Source organism: Alnus glutinosa, chromosome 7, assembly GCF_958979055.1.
Source record: "Alnus glutinosa chromosome 7, dhAlnGlut1.1, whole genome shotgun sequence".
NCBI classification, from domain to species: Eukaryota; Viridiplantae; Streptophyta; class Magnoliopsida; order Fagales; family Betulaceae; genus Alnus; species Alnus glutinosa.
The window spans coordinates 810001-827519 of NC_084892.1; the positions used below are offsets into that span (position 1 = coordinate 810001).

Below are 17519 nucleotides of genomic sequence, written 5' to 3' on the forward strand. Positions count from 1 at the left end.
GAGGGCATTGGTTCTCGAAGATCATCGAATAGTTTGTGGGTGGACATGTTTCTGGGGTACTATGATCGCCAGTGCAACAGTATTGTGGCTCATTGAAAGCTAAGCATGCGCTCTTGCAAGCGATCACGCTCCCATCAGACCCTTTCAGTTGCAACTCAGCAGGGCAAGCGGCGTTCACGTCTGCCGAGCAACTCGAGGACTTGCATTCTCCGGTACCGCCTTGTGTGGCAACTGAAATAGGGAGGTTGAAACCGTCTACAAGGCTGACATCGTAGAAATCTTGTCCACCATTCGCTGCTATGTTGATTTCTACCAAAGATGCCGGCGGGATCGCACCGGCGCCGTTGCATGCAACCTGGCCGGAGGCACAGTCAGCAGTTTCGCAGGTGAACTTTCCTGAAGCATCGGTGGTACATCGTGTTCGTGCCCAGAACCGGCCTATCCATGGAGCTTGGACATCAACTGATGAGGATGCTTTGGATGCCAGCTCAAATCCAGTAGTTGATAGCTGAGGTTTCTGGTCTGCCGTTAGAGTTCCTGGCCAGACAGTTGTCTGACAGTTATTTGTGAAAGTTATTTTAGCAGCATGAGCACCTGCATAACATAAATTATCAGAAGAATGGTCAACTCATCAAATTTCATCTTCTTCTTTTATTTTTTATATTAGCTTAAGTTTTTAAGATAAAATTAATATTAGAATTTAAAGTATATAACCTTCCATGCAACAAATAAGTAAGAGATACATAATTTTAATGTATAAATGAGTAATACCTACATAACATACCCATAAACTTATCATAAATATCGTACAAAGCTGACATTCCAAAGTTTAGCTAGCTAATAGTCTTTGGATCAATCCTTATTAAAAAAAGAACATATATCTAATGATTATTAGACCTAATTACCACATTAACTTTATAAAATATTTGTATGGTATAGAGCATTAATATTACTATGTGTAAATACACTTCAAGGAACAATTAGGAGAGAAAAAGAGAGAACGTTTAGTACACAAAAATGTAAAATGTGTTTTATGCGAAAGCAATTTGCAAACATGTTATACAAGGAGACAATGAGATTGATGTACCAGCTAGGAAAGTGAAGGCCAAGGCAATAAGGCCGAAGAGTGAAAGGGATTTGATCATCATTGTACGTAGTAGATAGACTAGCTAGTTGATCGATGTTGATGAATGGGTTGGGTATTGTGGTGCGTGCTAATCTTATGAACTTGGAGTCGTATATATAGAGAGCCTTAAACGCGACTTTCGTGGCTCGCGAAGCAAACGATGTGGGGTTGGACCTAACAGGAAGGTTCCTAGCCTCCTTGACTTGAACAGCTAGTGCTGGTTAGCGTCTTCCATTTGGTAATGGGGCGCGACCAGCCGTCGTGACCCGCGAGATACGGGCTAAATGCCATCCAATCGATTGGAGTTACTTACACGTGTCAGTTTTGGAGAAAGTGAGGCAATTAAATCCATTTACTACTTTGCTGGCCTAGCTAGCTATTTTTCTACAAATTATAAGTTCTGGTCGTGGCCAGCCTCTGTTTCTTATGAGTACTGGTTGCTTGTGGATTTTTTGTTTCGTTGAATTTCTTTCACTTACGTGCATCGAATTTATACCTGTGGAAAAGACCGTCCTATATATGCGAAGTGTAAGGTTTGGATTCAATTTGGAGTACGTGGTATGATCTGGTAGCTAGGGTTTTTTTTTTTTTTTTTTTTTCTCTCGATCTCTAGATCTTTCCCAAAAAAAATCTGCTCGATCATGAGAAAAGATGACTAAATTAAGTTGAACTGTCAAAGGGAATTGATATCAAAGAGTTGAAAACAAAGTCATTATCTAAAAATATAGTTATAAAACTGAACGTACGCGTTCTAACGTACGTTGTGACAAGTCTAGGACCAGATATCTGTTCACGTTGTGAAAAGTCGGGTTTATAGAAAAAATATAGGTGGTCTGCATGTTTTCTTCTGGAAGAACGAAACGAATACATCATACGCCGTCGTGTGAATGTTTTAAAATACATAGAAGGGTTTTCACTGGGCAGGGAGGGATATATATATTGCAATTTGTAGATCATTATTTGGTCAATACATATATACATATTATAATAACAAATAGAATATTCAATGAACAATTCCAGGGAACGATCTGTACGTATATTACCTAGCCTCTATTATTATATACCTATACTACGTACTTCATGCCTCGGATTTCAATTTTTAACATGAACATATACCATAATTATTAATTAGGCCCTCTCATCCAGCAGGACCAACCTCTTCGATCTATTCTTCAATTCGTCATTCCCTTGGGTACATATATGTGACGTCACAACTAGGGGTGGATATCAGTTAAATCGATATTGATAAGAGTATTTTCGAATTTCAAACCAAAATAGTCAGTTAAATCGATCAGTTTATTCACCGATATATATATAAGCATCACTTTCGAAATTTTCAGTTAAAACAGTTAATTCGGTAAATTGGTATATAAATAGTCAATCAGTTTAGTCGATTAACCGATTATTAGTGGGCTTTTTAAATTGGGTCAAGGCTATTTTGATGGGCCAAAAAATGGGTTGTTTTTTGGCCAAACCAAAATGGTCTTTTGGGCTGAAATTTTAATTTGACATGTTTAATGGGCATAATTTGAGTCATTTTGTAATTTGTGTTAAAAATCATTTTAAAATTTTTGGTTAAAACGATTAATTCGATAAGTCGGTCAATTAATTGACATTTTTTTTTAACTTATACCGATTACCAAACCAACTTGAGTTCGGTATAAATATTTTATTCCAAATTTTGATTATTTCAAGAGGTGGTAGGCAATCGAAGGCAGTTCAGTGAGCGGTCGGTGGGCAACAATATTTAGATATTTCGCCCCCTCCTAATCACAAGTTTAGAACGTAACTTATTCTTATTACACTTAAAAACTTGAAATTTCAACTCATTCGAACATTTAACACATAGTAATGACCTTGGGTGTGGGTTGCCCATGTAATTACGAGAACAATGTACATCGAATAAGCATACCTTTGGAGGATTTTACAAATTTAATAATATATTTGTTGTCACTACAAAAAAAAAAAAAAAAAAAAAAAGTAGCAAATTCTGGAATCAATTTCAGATGGTTTTTTTTTTTGGACGCTTTAAAACCATCTAGAATATAATGTCGCTAAATGAATTTATGGACGGTTTGGTCAAAACCGTCCGTAATTACAGACGGTTTAAAACCGTCTAGAATATAATGTCGCTAAATGAATTTATGGATGGTTTGGTCAAACCCGTCTGTAATTACAGACGGTTTTGCCCAAACCGTCCAGAATTTGTTATTTTTTAAAAAAATATATGTTTTTTAATTATAATTATTTTTATTATTATTATTATTATTTTGTCCACCAACAATCAGCTCCAGTCACCACCGAAAATTAGCTCTAGTTACCACCATCCACAATCCAGCCACACCAAACCCCCCACCGAAACCCAGAAACACGAAACAACGCCGATCGACAAAGACCCCACCGCCGACCGAGAAACTGGCTTTTTCTTCGACCCCCTGCCACCTCTTCTTCTCTATCGAAACACTGAGGACAGAAAAATCCTTCACAAACCCACACTGAGCCTTCTGCACAAAAATCCTTATTGTTCTTTTTTCTCAAAACCATCAAGTATCCGGCCTACACATCAAACCCGAAAATGTTCACAAATCCTTCACAAATCAAACCCAAAAATCATCACAATCCACACCCTAACAATTTCACTTACCAAAAAAAAAAAAAAAAGATCTGGTGCCCAAATCTCTTTGTATTCCGGCCAGAGATCGGCCGAGCATGGGTTTCGGCCGGATCAAGCTGGATCTGTCAAACGAGAGAGAGAGAAGCCTTCGTCCCGTTCCCGTCGTCCTGATCCCGCCGACCGTCCAAATCCAGTCGCTCGTCTTCGATCGTCGTCTGGAGAAAGAAAGAAAAACGAGAGAGATCCATGGTTTTGAAAAGCCATGGGTTTTGTTTTGAAAATTCCATCGATGGTTTTGTTTTAAAAAGAAAGAAACAGGAAAAAAAAATGGGAAAAAAAAGAAGAAGAAAGTTAGCAGACGGTTTCAAAAAAAAACCCGTCTCTAAATTTATCTGAATTTTATTTTTTAGACGGTTTTTTTAAAATCGTCTATAAATTTATAGACGGTTATAATAAAACCGTCTGAAAATTAAAATTTACAGACGGTTTTATAAAACCGACTATAAAACTATAATTCTAGACGGTTTAAAAAAGAAAAAAAACCGTCAAGAAAATGTGATTTTTTTGTAGTGTCATATGGTAAATACATCGTAATTTTTAAATTACTATCACCATGTACACTACCACTAGATCCATGCAACAAAATAAAATCTGAATCATAAAATAGATTATCATAAGTGAAATGAAAAAGATCCTAATATTCCATACTTGGAAATCAAAACCTAATTAATTAGTGATGTGTTGTCATTAGTATCTAATTAATATATGATGCATGTGTAAAGGGCATGACTAAATAATGTTGAAATGCAATTTCACTACAAAGAAGAAGCATTAGACATCGCATTTTAAGATGAAGGGAAGATTTGTCAGGTATCAAATTTCAAATATACCAAAATAATCCACGCTAATGGCGAAGGGGCACTTCTCGATATCAATCAGTCAAAGGTCATATAATTTATGAGTGGAAAAATACAAATTAATTGTCTCTAATTTATTCATTTGAAAAATGTTAGACATGTAATTATTTTACAATTTGTTGATACATGTTGGCATATGATTAGAGGGGGTTCAAATTTTTTTAGTGGATGATCATCATGTGGCTCCAAATATCACATTCTGACACATGTCAATAAGTTGTAAATGTGGCATTACTTTTATTCATTTTGGTTGCTAGGTGCACAATACAACCTAATAAACCACCAATTAATATTGGAAAAAAAAAAAAAAAAAAAAACCCCAAAAAAAAAATGGAGGAAAAAAAAAACCCAAAAAAAAAAATAAAAAACAAAAGGAAAACAAAATCTAGCCTCAGAGACCCTTTGCCTTGATGGTATGGGAAAGAAGAGGAGGCTCAAAAGAAACTTAGAACTTGCACGTGATCACCTGCCCATGCATTCAAGGTACGTAACTTAACAATATATTGTTCAAATTAATCATTGGATGATCTGTAATCAAATTTTTGTAACAAAATTGAACTTCATTCTCAGTCACTTTTCTTCGAGATATTGTTCAGCGCTCAAAAAGAAAAAAAGAGCTAACCCCGTTTAAGGAGTCCCATGACTTTCTCTTACGGCAGCATTACGCGCGCATAATGTTAAGCTTGGCGTATGACAATATATAGTTTCTTAAATTCAGACAAATAATTATAGATGATCTGAACCCAATGACTATATAATATATAATAAAGTCCTCATGACAAGCAGCAAGCTTATGATCCAATAACACAATGGCAACTAGATAAAACTTTCTCGTCATAAGCACAAATACAAATATATTGCCCGTCTACAAGGACGTAGGCGAGAACAAGTTTTTATCATTATTTAGTTTCCATACAGGATAATTCAATTATTCATTAACGATACAGATATTTGTTCCTTCCTATATATAGTTCAAGGACAAGCTAGTTATTTGTTTCCTTTTTATTGTAGAGAAAGGAACGTGTAGTTTTTTTTTTTTTTCCTCTATTATATTATTCATGGACAGAACGTGATACTGTAGTTAGGTCCGCCGGTGCACGAAAAGAGGCTAGTAGGATCATCAAAGGCATAACTATCACTACTAAAAAAATGACGTTTATGGACGGTTTTTTTCTAGACGGTTTTAAAAACCGTCTAGAAAATAAAATTTACAGACGGTTTTTTTGAAACCGTCTATAAAAAATTTATTATGGACGGTTTGATTAAACCGTCCATAAAATTCTAGACGGTTTTAATTAAACCGTCTGGAAATTTTGTTTTCTAGACGGTTTCGAAAAAAAACCGTCTATAAATTTATAGACGGTTTTTTTGAAACCGTCTATAAAAATTTATTATTGACGGTTTCATTAAACCGTCTAAAAATTTCCAGACGGTTTTGTTAAAACCGTCTGAAAATTTTTATTTCTAGACGGTTTTTATAAAACCGTCTAGGAATTTATAGACGGTTTTTTACAAAACCGTCCTTATCTTTTCAATACCCCTATATCCTTGATTCCAAGATGCCGCACACTCTACTCGTCCCTGCTACTCGTCCCTGCAGGTCAGTTCAGTTCCCAGTCACTTAACAACAAATAAAAATACCTCTTTTATATTCCAGATTTCAAATCTCCCAACCAAACCGGTGCTTCCTCGTCATCTTACGTTGAGAATTACAGTGTTTCAAATCTCCAGGCAATATTCCAGATTTCACCCAATTTTTATGCTCTCCGAGGTCTACAGCCTACAGCTTGAGCGAGAGATCTGGTTTGCATAGATTCATAAAGTTCTTATTTTTTGGGTTTTGGTTTTTCTACAGATCTGCTCTCTTTTTTTTTCTTTTTCTTTTTTTTTTTTTTTTTTTTTTTTTTTTTTTTTTTTTTTTTTTTTTCAGATCTGAAGGTTTTTTAGATCTGGTTTTTACAGATCTGAAAAACCACCTGCTTGGCCAGGCGATTTTGGTGTGGTTTTTCAAAGGATGAGATGGGTTTCGAACATGCTGGAGGTGGCGGCGGCGGCGTGGCCCAGGGTGGGCGGTGCCGTGGTGGTTCCGGGGTGGGTGTTGTCGCGGTGGTTCCGGGGTGGGCAAAATCTAGCAGAAGATTTTGCTATGTTCTTCGTTTCTTTTCTTTTTACTTGTTAATTTGGTTGCTGAATGAAAATGCAGGGAAAGATGAAGAAGGCATACAATTTTTTTTGGAAGAAAATCGTGGCAAACAAGAAGCATGAAGAAGGCATGCTTCGTGTTTCTGGGTTTCGGTGGGGGGTATGGTGCGGCTGGATTGTGGATGGTGGTAACGGATTTGATTTTCGGTGGTAACGAATCTAATTTTTGATGGTGACCGGAGCTGCTTTTCAGTGGTGACCGGAGATGCTTTTTGGTGGACAAAAAAAAAATTAAAAAATAATAATAATAATAATAATTAATATATATATTAAAAAAATATCAGATTCTAGACGGTTTGGGCAAAACCGTCCAGAATTCTAGACGGTTTTTTCCAAACCGTCTATAATTAATTATAGACGGTTTTGGGCAAAACCGTCTATAATTAATTATAGACGGTTTGGAAAAAACCGTCTAGAATTCTGGACGGTTTTGCCCAAACCGTCTAGAATTTGAATTCTGGACGGAAAATCATGGACGGTTTTAAACCGTCCACAAAAAACCGTCTGGACTTTATTCCAGACGGTTTTTTACCATTTATAGACGGTTTAAAACCGTCTACAAATGGTGATTTTTTTGTAGTGTATAGGCCTGAGGGCACTCATTCTTGAAGAACATAGAGTAGTTCGTGGGTGGGCAAGTGGCTGAGGTACTATAATCGCCGGTGCAACAGTATTGTGGCTGATTGAACTCTATGCATGCACTATTGCAACCAATCACGCTCCCATCAGACCCTTTCACTTGTAGCTCTGCCGGGCAATCCCCGTTCACATTGGCAGCACAGCTGGGCGCAGTGCATGAAGCCTGTGAAGGAGTTATTGATAGAGGCAAGTTGAAGCCGTCTACAAGGCTGATATCGTAGAAATCTTGTCCACCATTCGCTGCTAAGTTGAATTCTGCCAAAGACGCTGGTGGGGCTCCACCGTTGCCGTTGCATGCAACCTGGCCGGTTCCACAATCCGCAGTAGCACAAGTGAACTTTCCCGAGCCATCTGTGGAGCATCCTGTTCGGGCCCAAAACCGGCCGTTCCATGGAGATGGGACATCCAGTGATGTGGATGCTCCAGATGCTAGCTCAAATCCAGTGTTTGATAGCTGAGATGACGGAGTTGATGTTAGGTCTGCTGGCCAGATAGTATACGCACAGTTGTTTGTGACGGTTATTGTAACAGAGTGAGCACCTGCATATATGAACGCAACATTAACAAAACTCGTTTTCACCACTTCGAACGTGAAAAATAAAAGGATAGCTTGCAAGCAACAAACAAAGCAAATTATTATCAAGAAGAATGCTAGAGCTCTTTGTAGTGTCCTTCTGGGATCCTTCTATGTTGAAATAACACATTGTATTTTTTAATGAAAATATAAAAGAGAAATCAAGCTGTAGTTTTTCTTTATAAAAAACAAAGTTCTATGTCAGTATAGAAGAACTCTAAAAAAACATTTGAAGAAGCTCTAACATTTCTCTATTAGCAAATAAATAAATGGGTTGTATAATGGGGAATGATTTTACAAAATTTAGTTTGTGTCAAGATGGGGAAGGAAATTCACGGATTCTTGTGCAATAGGATTCAATTATGAGTTATTCTATGGAAAGAAAAGCACACAAAAAACAGAAATGTATAATTGACAATTAAGATCGAAGAAGAAAAAAATACCATAAATGAAAAGAAAGGCTAAGGTTAGGCCGAAGACTAGTGCCCGAGTACTTCTCATTGCGAATGCTTAGTTTGTGATATGATGTTTTTGTTTGATGAAGGGATGGATACGTATATATAGAGGCCAACCAGAGTATGGTGCCGTTGGTATAGAGCTTATGGAATGTGAAAGTCGTAGCAAAGCATGGTGTGAATGCTGCCGTATCTACGATCAAGGATGGTCCAATCCCTAAATTTGAGAGTGGGGGACAAAACCAAATTAATATATCATTTATATTTTTGGGGTTTATAAAATTGAATATGCCAAGAACTTTAATTTGGAAGGGGAGGCGAAATACTTTTTTTTTTTTTTGGTTAATTATATTGTATGATTTTTGAAAGTGTTATTCACTCATTTCTTATATATATATATATATATATTGTTAATTATATTGTATGATTTTTGAAAGTGTTATTCACTCATTTCTTATATATATATATATGCATATTTCTTGTTGACATCACTCATTTGGATATATAGTTGATTTTGAACTAAAATTAATATATAGTTAATAATACAGATAAAATTTCTGTAGAAAAAGTAGTAATACTATCCCATGGTTCTATAACTTTTGATTACCATTTCCCATTGGGGTATAGTCTAAAATTAAAGTGTACGTCTTATATATATATATATATATATATATATATATATATATTAGTTAGATCGATTCAGCTATAATGTTGTGGAGGATGGACCCATTTTTTTTTAATCTTTTTATCATAATGAATTCTGAATATATAGGTGGTTAATTAATTCACATGTTTCTATATCTATAATTCTATATACTCTCAAGGGACAACCCAAAAACCTCGTTGGATGTTCGATTTAGTTTATGAACCATGATATATATTGAATAGGTTGCTAGTTTTGTGGTATATAGATGAGACTCTATATATGTCGCTTTATATATTAATATTGTATAACTGCCATGCTTAGAAAAAATATTAATTACCGCCGTGATTCGCACGTAGTACTCGAAGATTGTTTGACTATTCCCACATGTCACTAATCAAATTTATGTCGACACGTCACTAATCAAATTGAAGCTCATAATTTTAACCTTATCAAGCTCGTATTGTTATCGTAAGGCGTACGGTAAGAGTGAGCTAGCTATCCTAGCGCTTTCTTATAAGAGATGTGATATGGGCCTGATTAAAATTCACTCTTTCCTCATTCTTCTTCTTCTTCTCTCCTCTTTTTTTTTCTTTTTTTTTTTTTTTTTTACTTCAAAGTATTTTTAATTTTTTTAATTTTTTATATCACATCAACACTTTTTTTATTATTTTTTAAATAAAAATTTCATTACAATACAAATTTTTTTCACTTTTCCATATAAATTAATTAAACTTCATATCACATAAATCATATTTTTCAATCATTCAAAAAAAATTTATAAGGAGAGGAGAGGACTGAGGGATTTTCATATGGGGCCATGCATGTTTACAACACCTATATAACAACAATTTTTTTTCATTGGATCTATTTTTTTACATGTGGATCCTACATATCTAATGATTAGTTTTTACAAAAAATAAAAAATAAAAAAAATTGTTAAAATTGTAAAACAGTTGTATAAAAGTTGTAAACATATCATATACCTTCTTTTAACAGCAAGTTATTTTTTGTTGAAGTCAACTAAGCAAGGCATGAGGAGGAAACGGTTTTAGCTAGGGTGCTTTTAGTCTTCCCTTCCTAAATTATAGCGTAATTAATACATTAGTGATTCCCCTTTAACCAAGTTGGTTTTCTTTTTTGTCAAAAGATGGATGTTACACTTAATTTATGTTGTAATATGTGTGTTACAAACATTATTTTTTTTAGCCATATTTAAATGTTTTACTATTTGGTATTCATGAGTTTTTATAGCATTTTTAATTTTTTTTCATTTTTTATACCACATCAACACTTTTTAATTACTTTTTAAATAAAAAATTCATTACAATACAAATTTATTTTCACTTTTCCATACAAATTATTTAAACTTTATATCACATCAACCATATTTTCCAATCATTCAAAAAAAATTCCTAAGGAGAATGGAGGAGTGAGGGATTTTCATACGGGGCCATGCATGTTTACAACACCTATATAACTCTAACAAATTTTTTTCATTGGATCTATTTTTCTACATGTAGATCCTACATATTTAATAGTTGTTTTTTACAAAAAAAAAAAAAAAAATGGTTAAAATTGTAAAACAATTGTATAGAAGTTATAAACATATCATATTTCTTCTTTTAACAGCAAGTTATTTTTTGTTGAAGTCAACTAAGAGCATTTTTATTAGCCTCACTAAACTAGTTTTTTAGCTATTTTGGTGAGCCAATTTGATGGAAACTCTTAAAAATTACTCCCAGCAGCCTCACCATTTTAATGACTAAAATTACTAGTCAAATTAGACCAGGCATTTTCACTCAACAACTCTATTTCTATTTTCTCTCTCCCACGATCGCAAGCCCACTTTTTCTTCTTTCTTCTCTCATTTTTCTCCCATCTCTCACGCACAGCATACTTGAGCTCATCTCACCACAAGGTCATCGACCCCAACGTCGCAGTCCAACGAGCCCACGCCAGATCCTTCCCGTCCGTCCAGTCCCACACCATCTCTCCATCAAGCGTCCTTCCTCTATTTGGATTCCTCTCCGCCCCATCTCAGTGAGCTCTCTCTCTCTCTCTCTCTCTCTCTCTCTCTCTCTCTCTCTCTCTCTCTCTCTCTCTCTCTCTATCAATGTTCATATTTGTTTTGTTTTGGATGTAAACCTCGTTGGCAAGGTTTCTATTTATTTTTGTTGCTCACAAATCCAGAAATTTCAACGAAACAAACGAAACGTTGTCGCCGACTCTGAAACTTTCTTCGCAAGTCTAACCTCTTCGTGTGCCATATCAAGTACCCCTTATATATAATTCCTATTCTCTATTTCTGATCCTCGAAAAGAAGAAAACAAGAAAATTTTTGAGCTCAGGGAAGTCCAAGGAGATGACAACTATAAGGAATGTACCCACAGAAAGTGTTTGATGAAAGGCCTGAATGTGATCTCTTGGTATCCTCTATTTCTCCAACCATAATATCACATCTTCAATTAACTCTTTGGCTTGCTTATTATCATAGAATTGCATCACTAGCAGGTCCTGTTTAGTAATCACTAGCCACTTTGTTAGCTTGTAGATAAGAAAATAAAGAGATACGCGTATAACTATTTGGCTTGATTATAATTAAAGACTTGCTGCAAAACTTTTTTGTTTAATTTGTTTTTATAAATTTTGTTCCCATTCAACCTCGTTTGGTTTAATTTTTACCTTTCCGTTATGGTTGGCTTGATCTTGAGATGTATTCTCACTAGTTAGGAACAACAGATTACTTGATATACTTAATATGTGATTATTACTTGAAAAGGGGGATGGGATTATTACTGGAAGTGGAACAACATATTACTTGATATACTTGATATACTTGATATGTGATCTTCCCTTCAAAAGGGGGATGGGATTATTAATTGAAATCATTATTTTGCATACTTAATATGTAATTAGGCATGATATACTTGATATGTGATTTTAGGATGGATTCACAAGTACAAGGAGATGTGTCATTCATAGATCTTTTACAAGGAGATACTGACATGGACAACTCATTTTTGGATGAATCTCAACAAGCTTCAATGTCCATTGATCACTCTCAACCCCAAGTTATAGCTCGCACTAAGAAACCACAACGGGGTACCAACTTCTCTATGGAGGAAGACAAGCTATTGGTATCGTCGTGGCTAAATGTTGGCATGGATGCAGTGCAAGGGGCTGATCAAAAACATCGCCAATTTTGGGAAAGAGTTCACAAATATTTCCATGAACATAAGGAGTTCCCTTCTGACCGAAATTATGGCTCCCTAATGAATAGGTGGTCAACTATTCAAAAATCAGTTACTATGTTTACTGCATGCCTATCTCAAATTGAGCATCTCAACCAAAGTGGTACTACTGAGCATGACAAGGTATAACTTAAACCCCAAGCATGTATTCAATACATACAATTATTTTTAGTTACAAGATACTAATTATTTTTCTATTTACTTTAATTTTTAGATTCAAAAGGCAAAGTGTGTGTATCGCTCAAAGAATAACAATGTAGTTTTTCCATATGAACATTGTTGGAATTTATTAAAGGGGGAACAGAAGTGGTTACACCATGGCAACAAGGACAAACGAAGAAGAAGATCATCTATGGAAACATCTGCTAATGTCACTCATACTCCAGATTCGATAAATGAAGGTGAGGGGGACAATGTGTCGCATGGTAACAATGTAGACTTTGAGAGACCAATAGGCAAAAAAGCCGAAAAGGCAAACAGAAGAGGAAAGAGCATCCCTCCGAAGATGTTGTGGAATTCATGAAGAAAAAAACAGAATGTCTTGAGGAAGCGCGTGTTCAAGGAGAAGAGATAATTCGCTTGGAAAAAGAAAAACTTCATTTGGAACAATTGGATCGTGAGAAGATAATGGATATTGAATTGAAAAAACTTCATTTGCAAGAGTTGGAGTTGTAATAGAAAATGGATATGGAAAGGCAAAAGCTTCAAGCGGAACAAATGGATCGCTAGAAGATAATGGATTTTGAAAGGAAAAGGCTTCATTTGCAAGGCTTGGAGCGGGAAGAGAAGATGGATATTGAAAGGAAAAAGCTTCAATCGGAACAATTGGATCGCGAAGAGAGAGCAATGATTCTTGATACAAGCAAGATGACAGAACTACAACAACAATATTGGAAGGCACGCCAAAATGAAATTATTGAGTGTCAAGAATCAAGAAAGTCGACATGATTTGCTCTTGTACTCTCTTTGTTGTGTTGTAATTCTCTTCTTGCGCTTTAATGTTCAGTCCCTGTATGCACACTTCTGGCTGTGTAGTTTCTGGTTTTAACACTCTGTTTAGTGCGTAATTTTTGCTGTTTGGTTATGTGTTTATACTTTCATGGACAAATGAACAAAGTAGATAATAGAAGTTTTTCCATATACATTTAAGAAGCCCTTTATTTCTTATATCAATTGCATTTCAAGTTGGGACACTAATTGTTGCCGAAATATTGTCCATCAATTTTTACTAGTCTTATTTTGTAATTGTTGAAATAGATGAGACTAAAATACTTCAGAGTTGATATCTTCCCGAGAATACTTTATGTTTTCCTTCTAGGTTGCATATATGAATTTTCCTCTACAACCTTGAGCATTTCTTACTTTCCTTGTGTGAACTGCAGCTTGTTATTGCTCTCTTTTTTGTCAATTTCTCTTCTGTGTAATGTTAGGTACTGTCCTAGCTGCAAAAACCATTGTCAAGCCCTTAAAAAGTTAGATCTCTGGAGACTAATAATGGTGATTGTAATTATGCTATGCAGTGAAAAAGCAAGTAAAATTTTGACTAAATCACATGCCTGAGAATGAATATTGAGTTGGAAATTGTTGCAACTAGAATGTAGTGGTAGGTTATGTGGAGACTGATCTCTATGCGGAGCCTGCGAGAGGTCTGGGAGTCTCCGACCCAAAATTTTATAAAGTTAAAAGTTTCAATATTGACCTTTGGGTCTATAGCCCTAGTAATAGTTGAACAAGACGTTATACATATATTCATAGTGTTGTGAACTCCTATGCATAGTGAAAAACCGCAGCAACTCTATGTACATAACCCTAGTAAGAGTGAACCACGTGACTTTGGCGTTCATGTGTGTTTGTTTTGCTTATTTCTTCTGTTTCGTTTCCTAACAATGTAGTCTCACCATCTAATTTATGGCATCCCTTTCTTCTCAGAACCTTCTCCCTTCATCTTTGAATTATACCTGAAGGCTCGGCTGAAGGATAGAGTTATCCTAAAAGCAGTCCATATTTTGAATTCAAATGGTACCGGTGGATTCGGATGATCATCTGATATGTTTATAAGTACATAGCGCTTGGAAATTCTGTTATGGCATTGAACCTTTTCTAGCTCAATGCATGCTTCTCATGTGTATGCTTGTTCGGCATTTTAGCCTTTAGACCAGGAGACAGGAGCAAATTTTGATGAGACTTTGTTACGATTTTAGGGGGATTTGGAAACAGAAATACTTATTGCTCAGTATTTTACAAATTTACGTCAATATATAAATGTCAAAATCTCCTCTCCACTAACATTTAGCAAGTCAAAAGCTTTGTTGTGTTCCCCACAACTTTGGGATTGGCTGATTGCTTGTATTAGTCACAGTTGTTAAATGAAAGTTTCCATTTTCATTAAAAAAAAAAAAATTGTAACAAACAAACAAACCAATACTACACTTTTGTTAGCCAGAAGTAAACCAAAATTTTAGTTTTTACGAAATGGCTTTTATTTCCTACTATAAATAAGTACTAACTTAATAAATTATAAATAAAGACTAACTTAATTTAAATAATACATATTAAATTTAGCATTCATTTGAAGCTCATACGATTGGCCATATAGTTGCCATAAGTGCTCAACGAGGTCCGATTGAAGTTGACAATGATTTCCTTGGTCTCTAATACGTTGACGATTAGAAATAAACTTCGAAAGCATATTTGTGTCATTGTGCGACACTGGTTCAAAAGGATTTGCATTGAGTTGTTCATAATCGAAGTCCAAAGTGTCTTGTTCATCTTCAATAATCATGTTATGGAGAATTATGCATGCTTTCATAATTTGTTTGAGCTCAGGTATTTTGAAAAATCGTGCAGGCTGACACACAATTGCAAATCGTGCTTGCAACACTCCAAATACACGATCTACGTCCTTTCTTGCAGACTCTTGTGCTGCAGCAAAATGTTTCTTCTTGGCTCCTAGTAGGGCTGAGATTGTTTTTACAAATGTCGACCATTGAGGGTATATACTATCGGCAAGGTAATATCCCATCGTGTAGTCATGACCATTAATAGAGTAATTGACTCGAGGACCACGCCCTTGAGCAAGCTTAGTAAATATAAAAGATTTATCCAACACGTTGATGTCATTGTTAGACCCAGGTAACCCAAAAAATGCATGCCATGTCCAAAGATCATATGAAGCAACTACTTCCAAGATAATAGTTGCTTCACATTTATGGCCAGAATATATACCTCTCCATGATGTTGGGCAATTTTTCCACTTCCAGTGTATACAGTCGATGCTCCCCAACATCCCAGGAAAACCACGACTTCGGCCCTCCACTAGCAATCTCGCAATATCATGATTTGTTGGTGACCTCAAGTACACATCGGAGTAAAGAGAAACCACTGCTTGAGCAAACAGTTTTAGACTATCCATTGCTGTGCTTTCAGAGAGCCTTAGATATTCATCCACAAAATCACCAGTTACTCCATATGCTAGCATCCTGAGTGCGGCGGTAATCTTTTTAAGGGAAGAAAAACCAAGTATTCCAGCTGCATTTCTTTCTTGGACGAAGTATGGCTCGTAATCTTCAACCTTGGATACAATACGAAGAAAAAGAGGACGCCTCATACGGAACCTCCTTCGAAATAGCCTAGGAGGGTATATTGGTGACTCTGCAAAATAATCGAGCACAAGCCTTTCGTGGCCTTGCAACCGATTACGCACGATGTGCCTACGACGTTTGGTACCACCATAATGTGATGTTGATCCTTCTTTTTCCAACGCCCTCGTAATTATCTCTAAATCATCATCAGAGTCATCATGAAGGATTTTGGGAAGAAAAGAGCGACTCTTAAAGAAAAAACAAAGCCATACAATAAAAATAGAGATTGAATGGAAATAAGTATTAGTTGGGGTGAATGATAATTGTGGAGGAAATGGTCTTATTTATGTAAAGTATACGAATGATTTTTTTGGCCAAAATATGGCCGTTAGAAAAAAGAAAAAAAGAAAAAATAAATAATAATAATAATAATAATAATAATAATAATAATAATAATAATAATAATAATAATAATAATAAAAGAGTAAAAAAATTATCAAAAATATGACCATTAGGAAATACAACTAATTTTCAAAAATATAACCGTTAGGAAAAAACAAATTTTCAAAAATATGACCGTTAGGATAAAACAAATATTCACAAATATGATCGTTAGCAGAAGACAATTTTTATAAAATATGACCATTAGAATAAGATATTCAAAAATATGACCGTAAGACAAACATTCAAAATTTTTTAAATAGATAAATAATAAAAAAAATTGAAAAAAAATTATTTAAATGGAAATTCCATTTGACTAGTAAAATTTGGTGAGGCTGCTGGGAGAATTTTAATAAAGTGGCTCACTAGAATAGAAAAAAGTGATTTTTAGCTATTTTGGTGAATAAAATTTGGTGAGGCTACTAGAAATGCTCTAAGCAAGGGTGCTTTTAGTCTTCCCTTCCCTAAATTATAGCGTAATTAATACATTAGTGATTCCCTTTTAACCAAGTTGGTTTTCTGATTTGTCAAAAGATGGATGCTACACTTAATTCATGTTGTAATATGTGTGTTACAAACATTATTTTTTTTTAGCCATATTTAAATGTTTTACTATTTGGTATTCATGAGTTTTTATAGCAAAGGAAAAAATTGTTTTATTAAAATATATATTAATGAGTTTTTATGAAGAAGAAAAATCAATTTTAATGATTTGATCTTAAATTGCTTTGACCGTTTATTTTTCTTCTTAAATAATTTTAGCCGCTAGTTGTTAAAGCTTACATTTTATACAGTTTGGACATTAACTGTTTCACGGCCTTAGAAAATCTGGTGAGCCAGCCTTGAAGAAAAAGATATTTGGTTTTAGCCGTTAGTTATGCTTCCTACCATTTGTCGTAAACTTGTGAGACTTAAAGGTAAGAAGAAAAAAAAACGTTTTTTTTTCTTACTGTTGGTTCATGGCATTTAAGAAAAGAAAAGAAAAGTGATGCTCATTTTTCTTATATATTAAGTTCCAATGAGAATTTGAAAACTACTTCTTCTTAATTTGGCTTCCAATATATTTTCAGGGT

General features: G+C 34.9%; 3 protein-coding genes across 3 annotated transcripts in view; 1 reads left to right on the top strand and 2 right to left on the bottom strand.

Annotated features, from left to right (window-relative positions):
- LOC133873114 (thaumatin-like protein 1b) overlaps positions 1-1206 on the bottom strand; it is a 1480-nt gene extending 274 nt beyond the window's left edge. The window contains exons 1-2 of the mRNA XM_062310836.1: positions 1088-1206; positions 1-594 (exon numbers count right to left, since the gene is read on the bottom strand). The exon at positions 1-594 is cut by the window's left edge and continues 274 nt beyond it. Of these exons, the coding sequence (XP_062166820.1) occupies positions 1-594; positions 1088-1148 (655 nt within the window). The 5' untranslated portion in view covers positions 1149-1206. The remainder of the gene's footprint in view (positions 595-1087) is intronic.
- A 4242-nt stretch (positions 1207-5448) lies between these two features.
- LOC133873919 (glucan endo-1,3-beta-glucosidase-like) lies at positions 5449-8621 on the bottom strand. The gene is made up of 3 exons (XM_062311723.1): positions 8516-8621; positions 7442-8038; positions 5449-5790 (listed from the first exon to the last, which is right to left on the bottom strand). The coding sequence occupies exons 1-3, from the start codon at positions 8571-8573 to the stop codon at positions 5714-5716; spliced, it is 732 nt and encodes a 243-aa protein (XP_062167707.1). The 5' UTR covers positions 8574-8621; the 3' UTR covers positions 5449-5713.
- Positions 8622-10981: 2360 nt separating this feature from the next.
- On the top strand, positions 10982-13477 carry LOC133873576 (glutathione S-transferase T3-like). The gene is made up of 4 exons (XM_062311306.1): positions 10982-11213; positions 11364-11599; positions 12118-12547; positions 12639-13477. Exons 2-4 carry the CDS (start codon positions 11574-11576, stop codon positions 12945-12947), a joined length of 765 nt encoding a protein of 254 aa, XP_062167290.1. The 5' UTR covers positions 10982-11213; positions 11364-11573; the 3' UTR covers positions 12948-13477.
- The last annotated feature ends 4042 nt before the right edge of the window (positions 13478-17519 follow it).

Excerpts from the sequence above, each read along its gene's own strand:
- LOC133873576 (XM_062311306.1), top strand. The coding sequence starts at position 11,574 with ATGAAAGGCCTGAATGTGATCTCTTG. Across the intron at positions 11,600-12,117 it reads GGCCTGAATGTGATCTCTTG|GATGGATTCACAAGTACAAG; the intron begins GTATCCTCTATT and ends ATGTGATTTTAG. Across the intron at positions 12,548-12,638 it reads GTACTACTGAGCATGACAAG|ATTCAAAAGGCAAAGTGTGT; the intron begins GTATAACTTAAA and ends TTTAATTTTTAG.
- LOC133873919 (XM_062311723.1), bottom strand. The coding sequence starts at position 8,573 with ATGAGAAGTACTCGGGCACTAGTCTTCGGCCTAACCTTAGCCTTTCTT. Across the intron at positions 8,039-8,515 it reads AGCCTTTCTTTTCATTTATG|GTGCTCACTCTGTTACAATA; the intron begins GTATTTTTTTCT and ends TCATATATGCAG. Across the intron at positions 5,791-7,441 it reads TGAGTGCCCTCAGGCCTATA|GTTATGCCTTTGATGATCCT; the intron begins CACTACAAAAAA and ends TTAGTAGTGATA.